This window comes from Macaca nemestrina, chromosome 6 (assembly GCF_043159975.1).
Source record: "Macaca nemestrina isolate mMacNem1 chromosome 6, mMacNem.hap1, whole genome shotgun sequence".
Lineage (NCBI taxonomy): Eukaryota > Metazoa > Chordata > Mammalia > Primates > Cercopithecidae > Macaca > Macaca nemestrina.
Window position 1 is genome coordinate 64,325,177 of NC_092130.1, and position 25,551 is coordinate 64,350,727.

At 39.0% G+C, this 25,551-nt stretch overlaps 1 protein-coding gene and 1 pseudogene across 1 annotated transcript in view; one reads left to right on the plus strand and one right to left on the minus strand.

Moving 5' to 3' along the window:
- LOC105500008 (laeverin) overlaps positions 1-25,291 on the minus strand; it is a 73,574-nt gene extending 48,283 nt beyond the window's left edge. The window contains exon 1 of the mRNA XM_011772912.2: positions 24,592-25,291. Coding sequence (XP_011771214.2) covers positions 24,592-25,286 — 695 coding nt within the window. The 5' untranslated portion in view covers positions 25,287-25,291. The remainder of the gene's footprint in view (positions 1-24,591) is intronic.
- LOC139363657 (probable ATP-dependent RNA helicase DDX43 pseudogene) lies at positions 5,082-6,877 on the plus strand (annotated as a pseudogene).
- Positions 25,292-25,551: the final 260 nt, after the last annotated feature.

Here is a 25,551-nt window from a genome sequence, read left to right on the forward strand (position 1 = left end):
AATTTGAAACTGCTAGAAATGAGAGGTTATGTATCTTTTTCTTCTGTATGAGTTGACAGAAATCTGGGTTCACAGCAATTGTATAAGTATCTGTTTAGCCAAGAGCTAATATAAAATAAAAGCAGCATGATATCAGCATATGCAAAAGAACATAAAGTACTTTGGCAGAGTTTGTTATACTGGCATTTGTTTTATGGTTTTAGTTACTGTCTGTAAGGGGATGGGACAAAGTAGAGAAAATTCAAGCCATTGACAATATAGTGGAAAGGACAGGCATGAACAGGAAATTCAGCCACCTGGGTTCTTGCTTGGAATCTGTAAAGGCTGTTGTGTAACTTTGGGAAAGTTGCTTAATATACCACTTAAATTTTCTATAAAATGTAGATGATCTCTAAGGCCACTCAGAACCCTAAAACTGTGATTCTAAGAGAGATTAAGATATCCAGCAAGATGGAAAAAGAGCCCATGAGTCATCTAAAGTTGGGAGAAACAACCCCCTTCCAGGTTCATGCATGGCCTTCAGGAGGTCTTTGAGCCCTCTGAAATTATAGGATATTTCGTACAACTGGTGGCATATTAAAAAATATATGCTTATGTATTTTTTAAAAGCCAACAAATGCCTATTGTCTTTGTAACAGAAACTATAGGAGGTAAAGCTTGATCATACGTTCTCAGCTGCCATGACCTCACAAAGCTTATGAATCTCAAAAAGGCTGCAAGGTGGGGAGCGGAGAGAAAATTAGACTCTTTAAGGAAGTGGGAAACTTTATTTTACAGATTCCAAAAGTGAACCTGTAGCGTAAAAGCAGGTGGAGATGCTAGCTTAAAGAGTCACCACTTTAGCAAATCAAACATCAAGCAAGCATCTTCCAATTCCATGATTCAGGTCTCCAAATAAGTAAAATAAAGTCTCTCAAATTTAATTCAACTATTTCCCTCCCTAGTTTGATGCAAACAAACAAAAAGTTGGGGAAAATCCCTACAACACACAGTCTCTGGCTCTCAACCTTAACTGCAGAAGTCAGGTCTAACCAGCAGCACATATGATCTAATTATGCCACCTCTGGGAACCTCGCAGTGGTGTTTCCTTCCCTTTTCTCTGTGCTTTGGACTCAAGCAACCCTCTAAAGATATTCTAACCTCAGAAAATAGAACCATCCACCAGCCTCTCCTCCCTTCAAATCTCACTGAAACATGCTATTATGGTGTCCATTAAGTCTGTGTTTAGAATGGTCAGCTGGTGAGGGAGTTAATTTTGGAGAATTTGTCTCCTTGTGGGTCAGTATTGCAGAGCAAATTTACTGCCCTCTTGTCTAGAAAGAGAATCATGGACTCACTGTTTTCTCGTGCTGGAAGTGGATCACGGACTCACTGGTTTCTTTGTAGTCAAGAACCCCATGACACCCTTGGAGAATAAATCTACTACCACATTAAAAAAATCTACTACATCCATTCAGTAAGCTATTTCATTCCAAATTATTTTATGAACTTTGTATGCCTACAGCTCCAGTTAACAGGTGCTGAATAGCATAGTTGGACAAGTGTTAAATAAAACTCTTAGGAAAGTTGTCCTCCCACACAGTTTTTTTTACACAATAACACACTCAGAAATCAAAATATTTAGTAGAGCCAGATGTTACACTTACTGGACTGTGTAACATCCAGTGAACCACATCCATGTGGTTCAAGGGTTGGCTTATGAATCATGTTCATTTATTACTTGTGTAATAGAATCTGAAAACTGAAGTTTTCACCAGGCAACAAAACATAATAGATGTAAAATTCCACAGAAAGGTGCCAAAAGATGTTATGAAGATTTTCAAAATAAATGGCCTTGAGAACCTGGGTTTTCCTGTTGGGCTTCTCAGCTACATGAGCGCCACAGAAGAAGGGTCAGAGAATGGAGACAAAAGAGATCATAGAAGATATCTCTTGATGGATGGGAGGGGTAAGCATTATTTTGCCAAGCTTTCCATGCTCTCAGGGAGTTGGGAGGAGGGGCAACCTTCTAACTGGGCTTGGAGGAGAGAATCCCTCAGAGAGCAGTGAAAGTGTTTCCTCAGGCTGAGAGGCTTAGAAGCCCAACTTACTTTTGAGAAAGATGAAGTTGACAGTATGGCCAAGGTCTAACTCCTACCAGGTGGGGATCTAAAAGGCATGAGAATGGCTGACTTCTTTGGAGTGCTGCTGCCCTGGGACTCATGCCAGTCTCAGGCCAGGGATGCATGAGTGTTCCTTGCAAGAGCTGTGTCCCCTACCACACAAAGTGAGCCAGTATGGGGACTGTCTTGGGTTAGTCCAATAGAGCCACCTGGAGGAGTCTGGAGGAGCTTTGAGATATGCTGCTCGGTGTCTATGGGCTAAGGAAGAAGTCATGATGACTATCAGAACAAAGAAATAGGAGAAGTTGCTGAGTCAAGGAAATTGTAGAAAAAAAAGAGGGAAAACAATGAATAATCCAGGAAAATGACATCTCAAGGGGAAAATGCACCTGTAAGACGAGAATGAGAAAAAATGACAACAGTGCCAGCTCAAGTAAGAAGTCCTATGCATCACCTCTCCCTGTCACCCCAGCCCCATGGACCCCCATGGAATCAAAATAGCAGCTATCAAGACAGGCAAAGAACAGTAGAAACATGAGGTAAAGAAAAGAAGAAGGACTACCACCCTCTACCTTACTGCAGACTTCCATCCTAAAAACCAGCCCAAGAGTAGAGAGTGGAGAATGGGAGAAAATGGAGGTGGAGGAGAAGGAGGTTTAACAGTAAATTTAAGTTTGAAGGTTTGAATATTACACAGAACTAGATTTTCTAATTTTCACATCTAACTTATTTGTGACTTAGCTACTGTAGATCACCTGTCACCTAAGAATAAGCAGGAACTTATAGGCTGCTGGGGTCCTCATGCAGAGCAGAAAAGTTACCCCACGGACTAAATTTCCCACTGTAAAACGACAACAGAAAAACAAAGTTGTGTTTTTACTATTCTATAAGCTGTGCTTTTTCAATATGCTAGCTATACCCATTTTCAAAAGACACAGGATATGAATCTTTGCTGTGCAAAACCATCTCCCAGAGAGAACTGCTCAGCCACATGAAATATGTGGGTTTGACACTTTTATAGGATAATGAAATGACATTTTCCTCTGTGATATCAGCATCATGTGTCTGGCACTTGAGGTCTCCAACCTTGTTTTGAGACTTACAAATTCTTTTCCTAATACTGCTCAAATTTCTCTCTTGTATGTCATACCCTAATCACCATGCCAGATTTCCTAGCATAAACTGCAACTGCAAGGAAGTCTTTCTATTCTCTGTTCACTCTGTCTATACCTGCACAAATTTATTGATTTTAATCATGCTGCTTTCACCTTTATTTGGCACCACAAAATATCCTAATTTTCACCAACTATTTCACACTTTCCTTATTTGATCTTGATCTTTCTATTTTCATTTCTTTAAATATCTTTCAGTTCCTTCTTTAATCAAGGGAATGCTAGACTCAAAAATGCAAGAAGTATTCTGGAAATCTTTGAACAAAAATGGGATTATATGAGTTATCTTACTAAATTTCAAAAGTGAAGAGACCTTAAAGAGTCCCACCATCTTAATTTACAGATGTGAAAACTGACTCCCCACGAGTTTATGCAACTAATTAGACAGCCAGCAAGCGCACAGTGGTACCAGAATCAAGGCTCCAGCTCCCAAGCCTGGGGTCCTTTCCAATGCATTGCCTGCTTTGAAGTACATAATGTAATAATACTAAAACTAAACTAAACTAAGATGTCATGAAGATGACTAGAGATTAACTTTATAATTAATAGCATTCCCAAATCTAAAGATAATGAGACTTCTGTTTGCCACCACAAGGGAGTAACATAGGCTCAAATCAGCCTTCTGCTGAAAACAGTTTTAAAACCTGACAAAATATATAAAACAACTATTTCAGACATAAGATAACCAGAAGCACAGGACTGTGATCCTCAAGAGAAGAGAAACAAACAAGGCAAAGGCTCCAATTACCCTGTTTTTCTGCCTTGAAGCAGTTTCTAAACTGCAGCACAGGAAACAGAAACTGAAACAATTCAGTAGTCTCACTGAGTTGAAGAGACAGACATTAGAGTTCAGGGACACCTAGACAGCTAGAATTTGCAGAGTAGAGTATAAGAGAAGAGGTAACTATGCAGAGAAAGACTTCCAGAAATCTGCATAGGATTCCCCTCAAATCTTTGGTCAAATATTAATCATCATGAGGTCAGGCAAAGAGAAGCTGTTGGGGAAAGAATACGTACCAGGGAAGGGTAAGCTGAACACTTCCCAGAGTTCACATACTGTTTGGAGTTGGTGGAATTTTCTCAAGCCAGAGTATTGAAATCTTCAGAATATATAGATTATTCAACAGAGGGAGTCCAGATGGGTGATGCCTGAGTAGTGACCTAAAGTAGCCCTAGAGTAAAGTCTTCTTGAGAGTCATTCTCAAAGAGCTTAAAAACACGGCTCAAGAGAATCAAACAAGGATCAACAGGATCACCAAGTAACTTCAGTTACTATACAAAAGGGCCAGCATTCTCTAAGCAATATAACCAAATCCAGCATTCAACAACATAAAAGTTTAAATGTCAGGCATTCGATAAAAAATGAGAAAATACCCAAACATTTGGAAAGCAAATAATGCAGTTCTAATAACACAGGAGTCAAAGATGAAATCAAAATGGAAATTAGAAAGTATTCTGAACTACCAAAAAAAAAAAAAAAAAGAAACAACATAACATCATTTGTGGCATGGCATTAAAGCAATAGTTAGGGGGGAAATTTATCATATTAAATGCCTATATGAGAAATAAAAGGGTATTAAAGTAATGAGTTTGTGTCAACCATAATACAGAACAAGTAAAAATAAAGGCCAAAGTAAGAAGAAAGGGGATAATAAAGATCAAAATATAAATCATTGAAATAAAAAACAGCAAATCAATAGAGAAAATCAATGAAGCCAAAAACTGATTCTACAAGAAGATTAGTAAAATAGATACATCTTGACACAAGTCCTACAACAGCACTGTCAGGTAGTGCAGAGCTGGTCAGATGCACTTACTCTCATCTAACCAAAAAGTAGGAGCCAATGCCATTACCTGGGTTGTTGCTACCTGGTGAAGCTCAACAGTATCCTGAGCACCAGAGAGGAGGTTGGCAGAGGAACTGAATCAAAGAGGTTGTGAAGGATATAGGGGTGGCAGAAGTGGCACCGAAGAGACCCCTCTATATCCCTGGAGGCTGTAGCCGTTAGTCACTGGGAGCCACTGCTCTGTTTCAGATTGAAGAACGACTTAGCTGGTGCAGTGATCGGTCATGGTGGGTCAAAAATGAAGGATAGCCAAAGCACAACAAACATCAAAATCCAAATAATAAAAGGACATCTGGAATCATTAGTCAACATTTTTGGCAGCAAGGCGATGCAAACAAAAGCAAAAGTAGTAATAGATAAATGTGTTTTTTAAAAAAGCAAATTACAATTCAGAACGCAGAATTGATTTATCACCAATTGAGAAAACCTTTTACAAAGAGTCAACAACAAGTTCAATGTCCCAAGTGCAAGTAGACAACTGGAGGAAGGAAAATTTTAATATAGTGTGTGATGACTTGAAAAATGATAAGAAACGTCCTATCCCCAATTCTACTTGCACATTTGATGATGACTTTCAATGTTATTCTGAAGTTATGGAAAACATTAAAAAGGCAGGTTTTCAAAAACCAACACCTATTCAGTCACAGACATGGCCAATTGCTCTGCAAGGAAAAGATCTGAGAGTGGTATCCCAAACTAGGACAGGAAAGACATTATGCTATTTAATGCCTGGATATATTCATCTGGACTTCCAACACATAGAGGAAAAAGGAATAGACCTGCATGTTAGTCCTTATGCCTACTCAGGAGCTAACTCTTTAAGTGTGAGCTGAGTGATGCAATAAAAGTTTAGAAGTATTTGTGTATATGGTGGTGGAGATGGAGACAAAGAAATAGAAGACCTTAGGAAAGGTGTTGATATCATAATTGCAACTCCCAAAAGACTGAATGATCTGCAAATGAATAACTTTGTCAGCCTGCGAAGCATAACCTACTTGATTTTAGATGAAGCAGACAAGATGCTGGACATGGGGTTTGAACCCAAGACAATGAAGATTTTGTTAGATGTGCACCCAGATAGGCAGAATATTATGACCAGGCAACTTGGTCATATTCAATTCATTGACTCATACAATCTTATTTGAAAGAGCCCATGCTTGTCTGTGCTGGTACACTGGATCTGGTTGCCATAAGTTTAGTGAAGCAAATACAATGATCACCACAGAGGAAGAAAAATGAATTTATATCTAAAGTTTTCTAGACAGTATTTCACCCAGAGACAAAGTGATTGTCTTCATTTCCCAAAAGGCAGTTGCAGATCATTTATCAAGTGACCTAATACTTGGAAATATATCAGTAGAGTCTCTGCATGGTGATAGAGAACAGAGAGATTGGTTGGGAGAGAGCATTGGAGAATTTTAAAATAGGTCAAGTGAACATTAATTGCTACTGACATAGCCTCCTGAGGTCTTGATGTCCATGATATTACAGATATATATAATTACAATTTTCCATGGAACACTGAAGAATATGTACACTAAATAGGGTGCACAGGAAGAGCCGGAAGGAGTGGAGTGTCAATTACACCTGTGACTAGAAATGATTTGAGGGTTGCCACCCAATTGATTTATATTTTAGAAACAGCAAACCAGAATGTTCCAAAGGAGTTAGCATCAATGGCTGAGAGACACCAGGCACATCAACAACTAAAAAGGAAATGGGAAGACTTCAAGGAAGGCCCAAGAAGTTTTATTAAGATCTTTTGTTGAAAAGTGTTACTAGCTTACCAGATGTAAAACTTTAATAACACATATACCTTCAAATGCCTTCTTTCTTAAACTAGGCTTCATTAGTGTTTATACTGCAATCGGTATTACCTCTAAGAGTTTTTAACATAATAAATTGTTAGGTGTTACTCTTTTACTACTACCTAAAGTCTAGTGAATGTATCTTTAGAGTTGGTAGGTGTATAGATTGGTATAACCTCCTATGAACAACTTGGTAATGTATAAATTACAAATACATAGGCCTTTTGATCTGGCAATTTCTTTTCTATGAATGCATTCTATAAGTATGTCTAAAATATTTGTATATCAAAAGACTAACTGAAATGTCTAGAAAGGGGCTAGATGAAGTGTTAAAAGCAAAGAACTTTCTACTATGATGGTGGACTGAGTTAAAACAGGAAACTTTACCTCCTACTTCAAACTCAACAGAAATGCTAGATGAAGTATTTTTGAAAAAGGTGTTCCCAAAGCTGGGTTATGAATGGGGGCTTATTATATTCTGTATATGTTTAAAGAATTTTCCATAATAAAAAGTCCATATTTACCAGCCTGAAAAAAGATAAATCTCAAGGCAGACCAAATAAAATTATTGAATATTAGAAGCAGAAGAAACCTATGAAAACTGAAGAAACTGGTTAGACAACTAGTAAGTGTTAGAGTGGTACTAGATAAGGGCTCCAGCTCCCAAAGAGAGAAGACACAAATTTCCAATATCAGGAATAAAAGAGGTGATGTCACTACAGAGTTTATAGATGTTTAAAATAATAAGGAAATATTTTGAACAATTTTGTACTTATACATTTGGCAACTTTGATTAAATGGATGAGTTCCTAGAAAGAGACAAACTACCTTAGTATACTAATGAAGAAATAGATAACCTAAATAGCCCTGTATCTATTAAATAAATTTAACTTATAGTTAAGGACCATCCCACAAAGAATTTCCAGGCCCAGGTAGCCTCATGCGTTACATTCAATCAGATGGTTAAGGAAGAAATATTACCAATTTTATATAAATCCTTTCTGAAAATCAAGGAAAAGGGAGTACTTCTGAATGCAATATTTGAAGCCAGTGTTACTTTGACATCAAAATCGGACAAATACATTGCAAGAAAACTACAACTACAAGTCAATAAGTCTCATGAACATAGAGCAAAAATTCTAAGCAAAATTTTTAGCAAATCAAATCTAATAATATATAAAAAGGCTAATGCATCAAGAGCAACTGGAATTTATTTCAAGAATTCAAGGTAGACTGGGTGCAGTGGCTCATGCCTGTAATTCCAACACTTTGGGAGGCCAAGGGAGATGGATTGCTTGAGCTCAGGAGTTTGAGACCAGCCAGGGCAACATGGCAAAACCCTATCCCTACTAAAAATACAAAAAATTAGGTAGGCATGGCAGCATGTGCCTGTAGTCTCAGCTACTCAGGAGGCCGAGGTAGGAGAATCACCTGAGCCCTGGAAGTCAAGGCTGCAGTGAGCTGTGATTGCACCACCGCACTCCAGCCTGGGTACCAGAAGTGAGACACTGAAAAAAAAAAAAAAAAAATGGAAGGCTAGTTTATCATTAGAAAATCAAATTAATTTACCATATGAACAAATTAAGTAATAAAAACTATATAATTATCTCAAAAGATGCAGAATACACATTTGAAAAAATATGACATCCATTCCTGATCACAGCTCTCAGAAAATTATAAATAAAAGGAAATGTTCTCAACATGATGAGATGAAAAGAATCTACCAAAAAAGAAAAAACCTTACAGGAAAAATCATAATTAATAATTAATGGTGGAAGACTGAATGCTTTCACCCTACAATAAGAAATGAGACTAGAATATATTTAATTACTTTTTCTATTCAACACTGTATTAGAGGCTCTAGACATTGAAATAAGGCAAGAAAAATAAATAAAAGGCATCAAAATTAAATAGAAGTAAAACTGTCTTTATTCAAGACAGTATGACAACATACATAGAGAATTTAATGGAAAATTAAAAGCTTTTTTTAAAATAAAAAGATGCTAAATGAAGAAGTGATTTAGCAAAGTTGTAGCATACAAGATCAATAAGCAAAAATTAATTAGCAACAAACAATTAGAAATTGGAATTTTAAAAAATATCATTAACAATAGATATTTAAAATATAAAATATCTAGGAATGAATCTGACAAAATATGTGCAAGATATATACAGTAAAAAATATAAAACCTGAATTCATAAAATAGTTATGAACCTATTTTTCAGTTGTGGTTTGTCTTTGTATTCTTTTAATAGTGTCTTTCAAAGAGCAGAAGATTTACATTTTAGTGAAGCCCAGTTTATCAATGTTTGCTTATATATATCAAGCTTTTGATGTTGTATCTATGAAAACATTGTCTATCCCAAGCTCATGCAAATTTTCATCTGAATTAATAAAAATACTTGAATTTACAACTGAATTCATAAAAAGACTTATTCATGAATATTCCTGGAAACTTTATTTGTAACAGCTCAAAACTGAGTAAAGAAGACCTAAATAAGTAGAGAGATATACCATATTTATGGGTTAGAAGATTCAATATTTTTAACATTTGAATTCTCCTCAAATTTTTCTATAGAGTCAACATAATCTCAGTCAAGATCCCAGCAGGTGCTTTTTTTTCTTTATTTAATATATATTAACAAGCTAATTCTAAAATTAATATGGAAATGCAAAGGACCTAGAATATCATAAATAACTGGAAAAAAGTTGGTAGATGAATAACACCTAGTTTCAAGATTTATTATAAAGCTACAGTAATCAAGACAATACAGAATTGGCATAAAAATACACAAATAGATCAATAGAACAGGCTAGACAATCAAAAAATATACCATATATATATGAAAAACTGACTTTTTTTACAAAAGTACAGACACAACTCAGTACAGATAGCATAGACTTTTTAACAAATGGCAGTGGTACAGTTCAATGCCCATATGCAAATAACTCTTTAATCCATACCTCACACCATATGCAAAAATTAACTCAAAATGGATCATACATCTAACTATAAAACTTCTGAAAGAAGGCATAGAAGAAAATTTGTATGAGCTTGGGATAGACAATGTTTTCATAGATACAACACCAAAAGCCTGATATTTATATAAGGAAACATTGATAAACTGAACTTCATTAAAATGTAAAACTTCTGCTGTTTGAAAGACACTATTAAAAAAATACAAAGACAAGCCACAACTGAAAAATTATTTGCAAATCATGTATTTGAGAAAAGATCCTCTCTAAATTCAACAGTAAGAAAATAAACAGCGCAAGAGAAAAATGGACTGAAGATTTTATCAGACATTTTGCTAAAATACACGGATGACAAATAGTTACAGGAAGTGATGCACAACATTTTTAGTCATTAGGAAAATATAAATTAAAACCGTAATAAAGAACACTATACACCTATTAGAATGGCTAAAATGAAAAAATCTGGCAATACCAAGTGCTGATAAGGATTTGGAACAACTAGAATTCTCCCATATGTTGATAAAAATTTTAAATGACCAAATTTCTTGGAAAACAGTTTTGCATTTTCTTAAAAAACTAAATATTCATATGATTTAACCACTCCACTCTTAGGTATTTACTCAAGAAAAATGAATTCATAAAAAGACTTGTATATGAGTATTCCTGGAAGCTTTATTTGTAAACAGCTCAAAACTGAAAACAACCAAAATGTCTTGGTAATTTGTTGGATAAACAAATTGTGTTGTATCAATATAATGAAATGCTATCAGTAATACAAAAGAACTGACACACACAAAAAGAATGTACTTCAGATGGGCGTGGTGGCTCACTCCTGTAACCCCAGCCCTTTGGGAGGCCAAGGCGAGTGGATCACAAGGTCAGAAGAGCGAGGTCATCTTGGCCAACATGGTGAAACCCCATCTCTACTGAAATACAAAAAAAAAAAAAAATTAGCCAGGTGTGGTGGTGTGCACCTGTAATCCCAGCTACTTGGGAGGCTGAGGCAGGGGAATCACTTGAACCCATGAGGCGGAGGTTGCAGTGAGCTGAGATTGTGCCACTGTACTCCATCCTGGCGACAGAGCAAGACTCTGTCTAAAAGAAAAAAAAAAAAGAATGTATTTCAAAGTAATTCTGCTGAACGAAAGAAGTTAGACATGAGAGTACATATTGTATGATTCTATTCATATAAAACACTACAAAATGCAAATTAATCTACAGAAAGCAGATCCATAGTTGCCTGAAGATAAGAAGGTTACAGTGATGTAGAAAGGAGAGATTATAAAGAGCAGAAGAAACTTTTGGACATGATGAATATGTTTATTAATGTTGATTGTAGTGGTGGTTTCACCAGCACATATGTATACATATGCCAAAACTTACCAAGTTTTACACTTTAAATATGTGCAGTATATTGTATGTCAGTTATACTTTAATAAAGTTGTTTTAAAAATCACTAGAAATACAAAGCAGCAAGAAAATGTGCATGATAACCCAGGAAAAAGAAGTCAATAGAAACAAAACAAAAAATGACAGAGATGCTAAACTTAGCAGCTAAGAACATTAAAACTGCTATTATAAATATGTATAATATGCTCAAGGATAATGGTATGAACGATGGTATGAAAGATATAAGAATGTAGAAATGTTAAAGATAAAAATTGCAGTATCTTTTTTTTTTTTTGAGATGGAGTCTCGCTCTGTTGCCCAGGCTGGAGTGCAGTGGCATGATCTCAGTTCACTGCAATCTCTGCTTCCCAAGTTCAAGTCATTCTCCTGCCTCAGTCTCCTGAGTAGCTGGGACTACAGGTAAATGCCACCACACCTGGCTAATTTTTTGTCTTATTTTTAGTAGAGACGGGGTTTCACTGTGTTAGCCAGGCCTCGATCTCCTGACCTCATGATCCACCTGCCTCAGCCTCCCAAAGTGCTGGGATTACAGGCGTGAGCCACCATACCAGGCCAAAAATTACAATATCTTAAATGACAATTTCACTGGATGAGACTAAAAGCAAACTAAACACTGCAGATGAAAATAATTAATGAAATTGAAGACAGAACAATGGGAACTATCCAAAATCAAACACACAGAGAAAACATACTAAAAAACAATGAAAAGAACCTCAGGACGTGCCTGTAATGTCAGGCAGCCTAACAGGTAATCGAAGTCCCAGAATAAGAGGAGAAAAAAAGTACGAAACAGGAAAAAAAATTAATAATGGTTGAAAGTTTTTCCAAATGTGAAGAAAACCTTAAATTCACAGATTCAAGAAGCTCAGTGAACCCCAAAACAGGATAAACCAGGGCTCTCTTATTTCTTTAAGACATGAGAACTAAGACACTTCCTCCTGTACACAAAGGCTATATTGAGAAAGGGGAAAGAAAGAGGCCTCTTGAAAGGGGAAGACTTTGAATTCATCAGATGGTGTGACTTGTGAACCATTCCTTCATAATAGTCAAGGTTTAGTGCTTTCCATTGATGATGGGGCCCTCATCTGGGCTACTGCTTGAATGGCCAGGTCTCTGAGCCTGGTTGTAATTCCTTTCGAAGTCACATCTTGGATAACCAGTCACACTCTATAGAACTTTCCTCCATGGGACTTTGTTTAACTGCATATCCCAGCTTGGCCTCCTTCGTTTCTCAGTCGCGCTTGCCCATTCTCCAGTTGATTTTTCCTGGGAATACTTACTGAAAAATTGCTTCCGTAGAAAAATTTGTCTGAGGGTTATACCTTGTCAGAAGGAGGAGGGGAGAAAGTAGACTCTTGCCTTCTCCATTTGTTCTTTTCTCTGTCTTCCCCCACCTTCCTCCCTGCATTATAAGGACTGTCCACTCTCCTCTACTATATAGCAAGTGCTCTTATCAAAAAGGGGGGGGGGGGCGGGGCACGGTGGCTCACACCTATAATCCCAGCACTTTGGGAGGCCGAGAAGGGTGGATCACGAGATCAGGAGATCGAGACCATCCTGGCTAACACGGTGAAACCCCGTCTCTACTAAAAATACAAAAACTTAGCCAGGTGCCGTGGCGGGCCCCTGTAGTCCCAGCTACATGGGAGGCTGAGGCAGAAGAATGGTGTGAACCTGGGAGGCGGAGCTTGCAGTGAGCTGAGATTGCGCCACTGCACTCCAGCCTGGGTGACAGAGGGAGACTCAGTCTCAAAAAAAAAAAAAAAAAAGGGTGGGGGACTAGATTGGCACCTGTCCTTCTAGCTAGTCAGGAGGCTGAGACAAGAGGATCACTTGGGCCTGAGAGTTTGAGGCTGCAGTGAGCTATGATTGTGCTCCTGTACTCCAGCCTGGGTGACAGAGTGAGATCCCATCTCTGAAAAAAAAAAAAAAAAAAGAGGCTGGAGAACTAAGGCTGTCTCAATATTTTCAAAAATCAATCAATATAATACCTATATTAACAGGCTTAAGAAGAAAAAAAATCACATGATTATATCAATTTATGCAGAAAAAGTGTTAGAAAAATTCAACATGCATTCATGCAAAAAAAAAAAACTCTCAGAAAAAAACATGAATAGAAGACAACGTTCTCAACTTGATAAAAAACATATACAGAAACCTACATTTAATATTATACTCAGTAGTAAAGGCTAAAAACTTTCCCCCTAAAATGAGGAGAAAAAAGCAAGAATGTTCATTTTTACCACTCATGTTTAACATAGTGCTGGAAGTTTTAGCCAACACAATAAAGCAGGAAAAGAAAATAAATGGCAGATAGATTGAAATGGAAGAAATAAAACTGTCTCTATTTGTTGACAACATGATGGTCTATGTAGACAATTCCAAAGGCTCTACAAAATAAAAAACACAAAGCTCTAGATCTCATGAGTTCAGCAAGGGAACAGGATACAAGATCAACATACAAAGCAGTTTTTCTATATAGTAGCAACAGACATGTAGAAAACCAAAATTAAACATATAATACCATATACTATTTCTGAAATAAACTTAAATATTTGAGTGTGAATCTAACAAAACATGTAGACTTTGTATGCTAAAAATGATAAAATTCTGATGAAATAAATCAAAGATCTAAATAAATGGACATTTCATGCTCAGAGAATGGAAGATTAAGGATAGCAAAGCTATCAATTCTCCCTAAATTTACATAAAGGTTTAACATAGGTCCTATCAAAAGCCTAATAAGATTTTTAGTAGCTATATATAAGAATATCATAAAATACATAAGGAAAGGCAAAGGAACTAAAATAGTTAAAACAATTCCAAAAAAAGAAGACAATTTCAAGATTTAATGTATAGCTACAGTAAGCAAGACTATGTAGTACTGGCAGAGGAATCAACACCTATGTTGACGAACAGAATAGAGAATCCAGTAATAGTGTGGCCAACAGATTTTTGACAAAGGTGCAAAAGCAATTCAATAGTGGGAGGATAGTCTTTTCAACAAACGATGCTGGAAAAAAAATGGATATCCAGAGGCAAAAGAATTAACCCCAATCTAAACATAACATCTTAAAAAATTATCAAAGTGGATTATAGATTTAAATGTAAAACACTTTTGGAAGACAATATAGAAAATCTGCAGAACCTAGGGCTTGGTGAAGAGGTCTCAGGCATGACACCAACAGCATGACCCATTAAAAACTAGACAAACTGGAAACTGGGCACCAAGATGGCTGAACAGGAACAGCTCCAGCCTCCAGCTCCCAGTGTGAGCGACACAGAAGACGGGTGATTTCTGCATTTCCAACTGAGGTACCGGGTTCATCTCACTGGGGTGTGTTGTACAGTGGGTGCAGCCCAACGAGCAAGAGACGAAGCAGGGTGAGGCATCGCCTTACCTGGGAAGTGCAAGGGGAAAGGGAATTCCCTTTCCTAGCCAAGGGAAACCGTGACACACAACACCTGGAAAATCAGGTCACTCCCACCCTAATACTGGGTTTTACCAAGGGTCTTAGCAAATGGCACACCAGTAGATTATATTCTGCATCTGGCTCAGAAGGTCCCATGCCCACGGGGCCTCCCTCATTGCCAGCACAGCAGTCTGAGATCTAACTGCAAGGTGGCAGTGAGGCTGGGGGAGGGGTGCCTGCCATTGCTGGGGCTTAAGTAGGTAAACAAAGCAGCCGGGAAGCTCGAACTGGGTGGAGCCTACCATAGCTCAAGGAGGCCTGCCTGCCTCTGTAGACTCCACCTCTGAGGACAAGGCATAGCCAAAAAAAAAAGGCAGCGAAAACCTCTGCAGATGTAAATATCCCTGTCTGACAGCTTTGAAGAGAATAGTGGTTCACCCAGCATGGAGTTTGAGATCTGAGAATGGACAGACCATCTGCACAAGTGGGTCCCTGACCCCTGAGTAGCCTAACTGGGAGACATTCCCCACTAGGGGCAGACTGACACCTCACACCTCAGAGGGTTGGGTACACCTCTGAGACGAAGCTTCCAGAGGAACGATCAGACAGCAACATTTGCTGTTTAGCAATATTCACTCTTCTGTAGCCTCTGCTGCTGATACCCAGGCAAACAGGGTCTGGAGTGGACCTCTAGCAAACTCCAACAGACTTGCAGCTGAGGGTCCTGGCTGTTAGAAGGGAAAATAACAAACAGACAGGACATCCACACCAAAACCCCATCTGTATGTCACCATCATCAAAGACCAAAGGTAGATAAAACCACAAAGATGGGGAAAAAGCAGTACATAAAAGCTGGAAATTCTAAAAATCAGAGTGCCTCTCCCCCTCCAAAGGAATGCAGCTCCTCACCAGCAATGGAACAAAGCTGGATGGAGAATGACTTTGAAGAGTTGAGAGAAGAAGGCTTCAGACAATCAAACTTCTCCAAGCTAAAGGAGGAATTACAAACCTAGCGTAAGAAACTAAAAACCTTGAAAAAAGACTTGACGAAAGGCTAACTGGAATAACCAATGTAGAGAAGTCCTTAAACAACCTGATAGAGATGAAAACCATGACACGAGAAATACATGACAAATGCACAAGCTTCAGTAACTGACTCGATCAACTGGAAGAAAGGGTATCAGTGATTGAAGATCAAATGAATGAAATGAAGCGAGAAGAGAAGTTTAGAGAAAAAAGAGTAAAAAGAAATTAACAAAGCTTCCATGAAATATGGGACTATGTGAAAAGACCAAATCTATGTCTGATTGGTGTACCTGAAAGTGACAGGGAGAATGGAACCAAGTTGGAAAACACTCGGCAGGATATTATCCAGGAGAACTTCCCGAACCTAGTAAGGCAGGCCAACATTCAAATTCAGGAAATATAGAGAAGGCCACAAAGATATTCCTCAAGAAGAGCAACTCCAAGACACATAATTGTCAGATTCACCAAAGCTGATGAAGGAAAAAATGTTAAGGGCAGCCAGAGAGAAAGGTCAGGTTACCCACAACAGGAAGACCATAAGACTAACAGTGGATCTCTCGGCAGAAACTCTACAAGCCAGAAGAGAGTAGGGCCAATATTCAACATTCTTAAAGAAAAGAATTTTCAACCCAGAATTTCATATCCAGCCAAACTAAGTTTCATAAGTGAAGGGGAAATAAAATCCTTTACAGACAAGCAAATGCTGAGAGATTTTGTCACCACCAGGCCTGCCCTACAAGAGCTCCTGAAGGAAGCACTGAACATGGAAAGGAACAACCGGTACCAGCCACTGCAAAAACATGCCAAAATGTAAAGACCATCAATACTAGGAAGAAACTGCATCAACTAACAGGCAAAATAACCAGCTAACATCATAATGACAGGATCAAGTTCACACATAACAATATTAACCTTAAATGTAAATGTGCTAAATACTCCAATTAAAAGACACAGACTGGCAAATTGGATAGAGTCAAGACCCATCAGTTTGCTATATTCAGGCAACCCATCTCATGTGCAGAGACACACATAGCCTCAAAACAAAGGGATGGAGGAAGATCTACCAAGCAAATGGAAAACAAAAAAAGGCAGGGATTGCAATCCTAGTATCTGATAAAACAGGCTTTAAACCAACAAGATCAAGAGAGACAAAGAAGGCCATTACATAATGGTAAAGGGATCAATTCAACAAGAAGAGCTAACTATCCTAAATATATATGCACCCAATACAGGATCACCCAGATTCATAAAGCAAGTCTTTAGAGACTTACAAAGAGACTTAGACTCCCATACAATAATAATGGGAGACTTTAACACCCTACTGTCAACATTAGACAGATCAACAAGACAGAAAGTTAAAAAGGATATCCAGGAATTGAATTCAACTCTGCATCAAGCAGACCTAATAGGCATCTACAGAACTCTCCACCCCAAATCAACAGAATATACATTCTTCTCAGCACCACATCGCACTTATTTCAAAATTGACCAATTAGTTGGAAGTAAAGCACTCCTAAACAAATGGAAAAGAACTGAAATTATAACAAACTGTCTCTCAAACCACAGTGCAATCAAACTAGAACTCAGGATTAAGAAACTCAATCAAAACCACTCAACTACATGGAAACGGAACAATCTGCTCCTGAATGACAACTGGGTATATAACAAAATGAAGGCAGAAATAAAGATGTTCTTTGAAACCAATGAGAAAAAAGATACAACATACCAGAATCTCTGGGACACATTTAAAGCCGTGTGTACAGGGAGATTTATAGCACTAAATGCCCACAAGAGAAAGCAGGAAAGATCTAAAATTGACACTCTAACATCACAATTAAAACAACTAGAGAAGCAAGAGCAAAAACTTCCAAAAGCTAACAGAAGGCAAGAAATAACTAAGATCAGAGCAGAACTGAAGGAGATAGAGACACAAAAAACCCTTCAAAAAAATCAATGAATCCAGGAGCTGGTTTTTTGAAAAGATTGACAAAATTGATAGAATGCTAGCAAGACTAAAAAGAAGAAAAGAGAGAAGAATCAAATAGACACAATAAAAAATGATAAAGGGGATATCACCACCAACCCCACAGAAATACAAACTACCATCAGAGAATACTATAAACACCTCTATGAAAATAAACTAGAAAACCTAGAAGAAATGGATAAATTCCTGGACACATACACTCTCCCAAGACTAAACCAGGAAGAATTTGGATCCCTGAATAGACCAATAGCAGGATCTGAAATTGAGGCAATAATTAATAGCCTACCAATGAAAAAAAGTCCAGGACCAGACGGATTCACAGCCGAATTCTACCAAAGGTACAAGGAGGAGCTGGTACCATTCCTGCTGAAATTATTCCAATCAATAGAAAAAGAGGGAATCCTCCCTAACTCATTTCATGAGGCCAATATCATCCTGATATTAAAGCCTGGCAGAGACACATACACAAAAAAGGAGAATTTTAGACCAATATCCCTGATGAACATTGATGCAAAAATCCTCAATAAAATACTGGCAAACCAAATCCAGCAGCACATCAAAAAGCTTATCCACCATGATCAAGTGGGTTTCATCCCTGGGATGCAAGGCTGGTTCAACATATGCAAATCAATAAACGTAATCCAGCATATAAACAGAACCAAAAACAAAAACCACATAATTATCTCAATAGATGCAGAAAAGGCCTTTGACAAAATTCAACAGCCCTTCATGCTAAAAACTCTCAATAAATTCGGTATTGATGGAACATATCCCAAAATAATAAGAGCTATTTATGACAAACCCACAGTCAATATCATGCTGAATGGGCAAAAACTAGAAGCATTCCCCTTGAAAACTGGCACAAGACAGGGATGCCCTCTCTCACCACTCCTATTCAACATAGTTTTGGAAGTTCAGGCCAGGGCAATCAGGCAAGAGAAAGAAATAAAGGGTATTCAATTAGGAAAAGAGGAAGTCAAATTGTTCCTGTTTGCAGATGACATGATTGCATATTTGGAAAACCCCATCGTCTCAGCCCCAAATCTCCTTAAGTTGATAAACAACTTCAGCAAAGTCTCAGGATACAAAATCAATGTGCAAAAGTCACTAGCATTCTTATATACCAATAACAGACAAACAGAGAGCCAAATCATGAGTGAACTCCCATTCACAACAGCTTCAAAGAGAATAAAATACCTAGGAATCCAACTTACAAGGGATGTTAAGGACCTCTTCAAGGATGACTATAAACCACTGCTCAATGAAATAAAAGAGGACACAAACAAATGGAAGATCATTCCATGCTCATGGATAGGAACAATCAATATCGTGAAAATGGCCATACTGCCCAATGTAATTTATAGATTCAATGCCACCCCCATTAAGCTATCAATGACTTTCTTCACAGAATTGGAAAATACTACTTTAAAGCTCATATGGAACCAAAAAAGAACCTGCATTGCCAAGACAGTCCTAAGTCAAAAGAACAAAGCTGGAGGTATCACGCTACCTAACCTCAAACCATACTATAAGGCTACAGTAACCAAAACAGCCTGGTACTGGTACCAAAACAGAGATATAGACCAATGGAACAGAACAGAGTCCTCAGAAATAATACCACACATCTACAACCATCTAATCTCTGACAAATCTGACAAAAACAGGAAATGGGGAAAGGATTCCCTATTTAATAAATGGTGCTGGGAAAACTAGCTAGCCATAAGTAGAAAGTTGAAACTGGATCCCTTCCTTACACCTTATACAAAAATTAATTCAAGATGGATTAGAAACTTAAATGTTAGACCTAAAACCATAAAAACCCTAGAAGAAAACCTAGACAATACCATTCAGGACATAGGCATGGGCAAGGACTTCATGTCTAAAACAGCAAAAGCAATGGCAACAAAAGCAAAAATGGACAAATGGGATCTAATTAAACTAAAGAGCTTCTGCACAGCAAAAGAATCTACCATCAGAGTGAACAGGCAACCTACAGAATGGGAGAAAATTTTTGCAATCTACTCATCTGACAAAGGGCTAATATCTAGAACCTACAAAGAACTCAAATTTACCAAAAAAAAAAAAAAAACCCCATCAAAGAGTGGGCAAAGGATATGAACAGACACTTCTCAAAAGAAGACATTTATGCAGCCAACAGACACATGAAAAAATGCTTGTCATCACTAGCCATCAGAGAAATGCAAATGAAAACCACAATGAGATACCATCTCACACCAGTTAGAATAGTGATCATTAAAAAGTCAGGAAACAACAGGTGCTGGAGAGGATGTGGAGAAATAGGAACACTTTTACACTGTTGTTGGGACTGTAAACTAGTTCAACCATTGTGGAAGACAGTGTGGTGATTCCTCAAGGATCTAGAACTAGAATTTGACCCAGCAATCCCATTACTGGGTATATACCCAAAGGATTACAAATCATGCTGCTATAAAGACACATGCACAATAGTGCTTATTGCGGCACTATTCACAATAGCAAAGACTTGGACCAATGCAAATGTCCATCAGTGACAGACTGGATTAAGAAAATGTGGCACATATACACCACGGTATACTATGCAGCCATAAAAAGGATGAGTTCACGTCCTTTGTAGGGACATGGATGCAGCTGGAAACCATCATTCTCAGCAAACTATTGCAAGAACAGTAAACCAAACACTGCATGTTCTCACTCATAGGTGGGAATTGAACAATAAGAACACTTGGACACAGGAAGGGGAATATCACACCCCGAGGCCTGTCCTGGGGTGGGGAGAGGGGGGAGGGATAGCATTAGGAGATATACCTAATGTAAATGACAAGCTAATGGGTGCAGCACACCAACATGGCACATGTATACATAGGTAACAAACCTGCACATTGTGCACATGTACCCTAGAACATAAAGTATAATTAATAAAAAAAAAAGTATATGGGAAAAACAAAAAAAATGAGACAATTTGGACTTCATCCAAATTAAATTGAAACTTTTATTTAAAACTTTTATTCTCTGAAAGACCTTATTAAGATGATGAAAAGACAAGCTATAGGCTGGGAGAACGTATTTGCAAATGATATATAACTCACAAAGGACTTAGATCTAGAATATATAGAGAACTTCCAGAATTCAACAGTAAAAAATAAAATCTATCAGAAAATAGGAAAAGGCATGAAAAGACATTTCACTGACTGATACACAGATGGCAAATAAGCACACAAAAAGACATTTAACATCATTAGTCATTGGAGACATGCAAATTAAAACCACAATGAGATATTACCATACACCTATCAGGACAGCTAAAATATAGTGACAAAACCAAATGATGGCCATGATACAGAGGACCTCTATCACTCATATATTGCTGGTAGGAATATAAAATGGTATAGCTACTTTGAAAAACAATTTGGCAATTTCTTAAGAACTAAACATGCAACTACCTCATGACCCAGCAATGATAATTGTGAACATTTGTCCCAATGAAATGAACACTGTGTTCATACAAAAACCTGTACAAGTGCTTTGGGAGGCAAAGATAGCAGGATCCCTTGGGGCCAGAAGTTTGAGGCTAGCCTGGGCAACATAGAGGGATCCTGCCTCTTAAAGAGAAAAACCTGGACACAATTATTCATAAAAGATTTGTTTGTAAAACCAAAAACTGGAAACAACCAAAATACCGCTCAATAGATGAATGACTAAATAAACTTTCATACATCCATACTATGGAATAGTACTTAGCAATGAAAAGACTCAAACTATTGATGCATACTTGGATGGATCGCAAGGGCATTATGCTGAGTTAGAAAAACCAGTCTCTAAAGGTCACATGCTATATAATTTCATTTATAGAACATTCTCAAAATGACAAAATTACAAAGATGGAGAACAGATTAGTGGTTGTCAGGAGTTAGAGATGATTAGGGAGTGGCATGAGTGCATATAAAGAAGTATGGGAATGATCTTTAAGGTGGAACAGTTCTGTATCTTTATTATGGTAGTTTTTGCACAAATATATGCATATGATGAATGACATAAAAACATATTTATGCATAGTATCAATGTCAAATTCTTGCTTTTGATATTATACTATAATTATGTAAGATAAACTAGATGAAGTGCACCTAGGACCTCTCTATGTTATCTTTGCAACTTCTGGTGAATCTATAATTATTTCAAAATAAAAAGTTAGAAAAAAGGATGAGATACCGTATTAGTCCGTATTCATGCTGCTATGAAGAAATACCCAAGACTGGGTAATTTATAAAGAAAAGGGGTTTAATTGACTCACAGTTCTGTATGGCTGGGAAGGCCTTGGGAAACTTATAGTCATGGCAGGAGATGAAGGGGAAGAAAGGGGAAGAAAGGCACTTTCTTCACAGGGCAGCAAGACAGAGTGAGTGCAAGCAGGGGAAATGTCAGATTCTTATAAAACCATCAGATCTCATGAGACTCATTCACTATCAGGAGAACCACATGGAGGAAACCACCCCCTTTTTCCAATTACCTCCCACCAGGTTATGGGAACTACAATTCAAGATGAGATTTGGGTGGGGACACAACAAAACCATATCAGGTGCCTATAGTAGGCATCAGAATTAACTGAGACAATTGTCAAAACATATAAATTTCTAAACTCCATTCTAAACTCACTGATCTATAATTTATTTTTGCTTGTTAAAAACTTTTAATTCTAGTAAAATACACATAACATAAAGTTTACCACTTTAACCATTTTTAAGTGTATAAGTTCAGTAGTGTTAAGAACATTCACACTGTTGTCAATCTATCTCCAGAACTCTTATCATCTTACAAAACTACAATCTATACCCACTAAGCAATAACTCCCCACTCCCCAGCTTTGCCTTCTCCTCTGGGACTCTTCTTAGACTCATATATACCAGGAACTTGGCAGGTTCCGTGTTTAGATAGCAAAGAAGCTGATCATAATGATAATCTGACCTAAGGATAGCAGTTACCACTACCCAGGCTGTATGTGTCACTGAGTACTCCCTTTTTCATTTAATTCTCACAGTACTCTAATAGTTGACAATTATTGTATCTACTCTGTGAATGAGGAAACAGACTCAGAGAGGTTAAGAGACTAGCTCAATTGACACAGCTCAGGTTCAAACTTAGGCCTGCTGGGCTCCCAGAATCTGGTGTACCACAAGCCATCCTTCTGTTGCAGGTTCTTCATGACTCTGGCTTCTAGCTTAACCTTAGTTGTCTTTTCCTTGTGGTTTCAGAAGCAGAGACCCAGAGAGTAACAACTCTTCCAAAACATCACAGTTTTGGAGACTAACCTTGGTTTATGAACATCTGTAGAACTTTATTAAGATTTCTTCTTGCTTGAATTTTAATGTTCTGAAAATATGGTTTCTAGTTAACACTAGAGTTAGCAACACAATAGAAAAATTGAATGGGACTTTCCTTTCCCATTTTTGCAAGCTTGTCTGGGCCATAGTCCCACTGAAACAGGACCAAGGAAGAGGTAGGTGAACAGAGGAGGATTTACCGACCTACAGCAAGAAAAAAAAAAAAGTCAGATATGTAGGTAAAGTGTTTCCATTTTCTCCTCTGAAATACTTTGCACCCTGACCTACACAGTAATTTCAAAAGATTCCTTCACAAGTTGAGTAACACATCATCTGAATAAGAAAACTTCAAAACTAGTTTTTCAAGCATTGATGTATTGTTTAAAAGAAAAACCAAGCACGCTGCCCTTAAAAACAAAAGTTATAGATTATACATCCACGAGAGCAACTCTTTAAATTTATTTTAAAAACCTTTGAAATTTTGAAAGTAGTGCAGGAGATGGTGTAGGGTGTAATTTAGTGGGATTCTTTCCCTCAGAAAACATCTGAGAACATTTTCTCTAATAATAAAGGGCAAAGTACATGCAGTTGTGTTCGGCGCAAATGCTCCACCAGTGTGTGAGTGGACAAAGAGATCGCCGGTTGGAAAAAAAATAAATTTTAATGTCTCCCACTTAAGCTATTTCCCCGGCGTTCGCCGGAGGACAGTATTGTGGTCTCAGAGCGTGGAAAGAGACAATTCTTCTTGTGCAGGGGCAGGAAACTTCCCGTGTAGGAGATATTAGCTCAAATGAGTGTAAAAAGAACACATGTCTGCATTTCTAACAAGCTCCCTTACCGCTGCTGCTGGTCCAAGGACCAACATTTGAGGGGCAAGGGGTTTGTTGAATGGGGTGAAGAAATTTCCTGCAAGAGAGGAAAGGTGCTTTCTGAAGAAAACGATAAGCTTCTGGGGTACCAGCGACCTAAAAAGGGGCAGCAATAGAAGCAAACTGGATGAGCAGATACAGGATTGAAAACTGGCCAGAGGAAGGACCGCGGTCTCCGCCGTCTCTTTATTCGGAGTAAGGTTTTAGGAAAAGGGAGAAAGGAGGCGCTCGCCCTCTGTTTGGCTTTGAAAGAAAACGTCGCGGTGTCTGATGTTCCCCTTCCTGCGTCCAAGTGTTCTCATTGTTCAGTTCCCACCTATGAGTGAGAACATGAGGTGTTTGGTTTTTTATCCTTGTGAGAGTTTGCATTAGGAGATATACCCAATGTAAACGACGAGTTAATGGGTGCAGCACACCAACATGGCACATGTATACATATGTAACAAACCGGCACGTTGTGCACATATACCCTGGAACTTAAAGAATAATAAAAATTAAATAAATAAATAAATAAATAAATAAATAAACAAATAAATAAAACGTCGCAAGGGGATTCTTTGGAAAAGGCAGCAGACGCGCACCTGGACATGGTAGTCAGCTGGACCCGCAGCCTGCACCGGGACGCAGGGGCGGGGGCCGAAAGGGGCCACGGGCTGTACAGCCCTTACCTGCGCTCGCCCTGGTCGGTGTAGACGTTGAGGAAGAGTCCCTCCTTGAGGTCTTCATACACCAGGCCGGAGAAGCTGAGCTGCAGCTCGTAGCTGCTACCAGGTTTCAGGGGCTCACTGAGCTCCAGCACCATGTATTCAGTGTCCACCGCGAACCACACGTCGTCCACGGGCACGCGGCCCACTGTGGCGTTCCCAGTGCCCGGGGACAGGGGGCCCCGCACCTCGGCGCGCTCGCAGTCCTGGAACAGGCTATGCAGCAGCAGGCGAGAGGTGGACACCGTGCAGCGCACCGTGATGTTCACGCGGCCAGTGAAGAGCAAAGACCCGGCCGGAAGGTGGTCGGGCCTCAGCTGCGGCCACAGCTCCAGGTCGTAGTGCAGCGGCACGAGCCAGGGCGGCAGGCGTAACTGGTCCCAGGGCCCCGGGGGTCGCCAGTCGCTCGGGGTGGTCGTCACCGCTAGCTCGCGTGCACTGCTGGGTTTCGGGGTCCGCGTCGGCTTCTGCCTGAGGGGAGGGGAGGACTCGGCTTCCGAGTCCCCGAGTCCAGGCAGCCCAGAAGGTGGGACGCGCTCGCAGTGGCCGTACAAGGCGGCGAGTACGGCCAGCGCCAGCAGGAGGGCGGCTACCAGCCCCGCCAGCAGCAGAGCCACCGCGCGGCTCACATAGAAGCCTGAGTTGGAAGGGGGCCCCATGGCAGGCACCGGCTTCGGGCGCGAGGCAGGAGCTCAGAGACTGTGGCAGCTGTCAAAACCCCGGCCAGGGTATTCAGTGCTGGGACCCCTGCCCCTCCTCTCTTGTAACGTGCCTCTTCCTCCTGGAAGAGCCTGGACGGACTGGAACGCAGCAGACAGCGGTTGGGACCATGGCTTCCCCCTCCCAGCTAATCAGACACAGGTCCCAGCCTATCCACTCCCGCCCCCTGCCAGCGCCAGGGAAGAGGCGGACCTGGCGCACCCA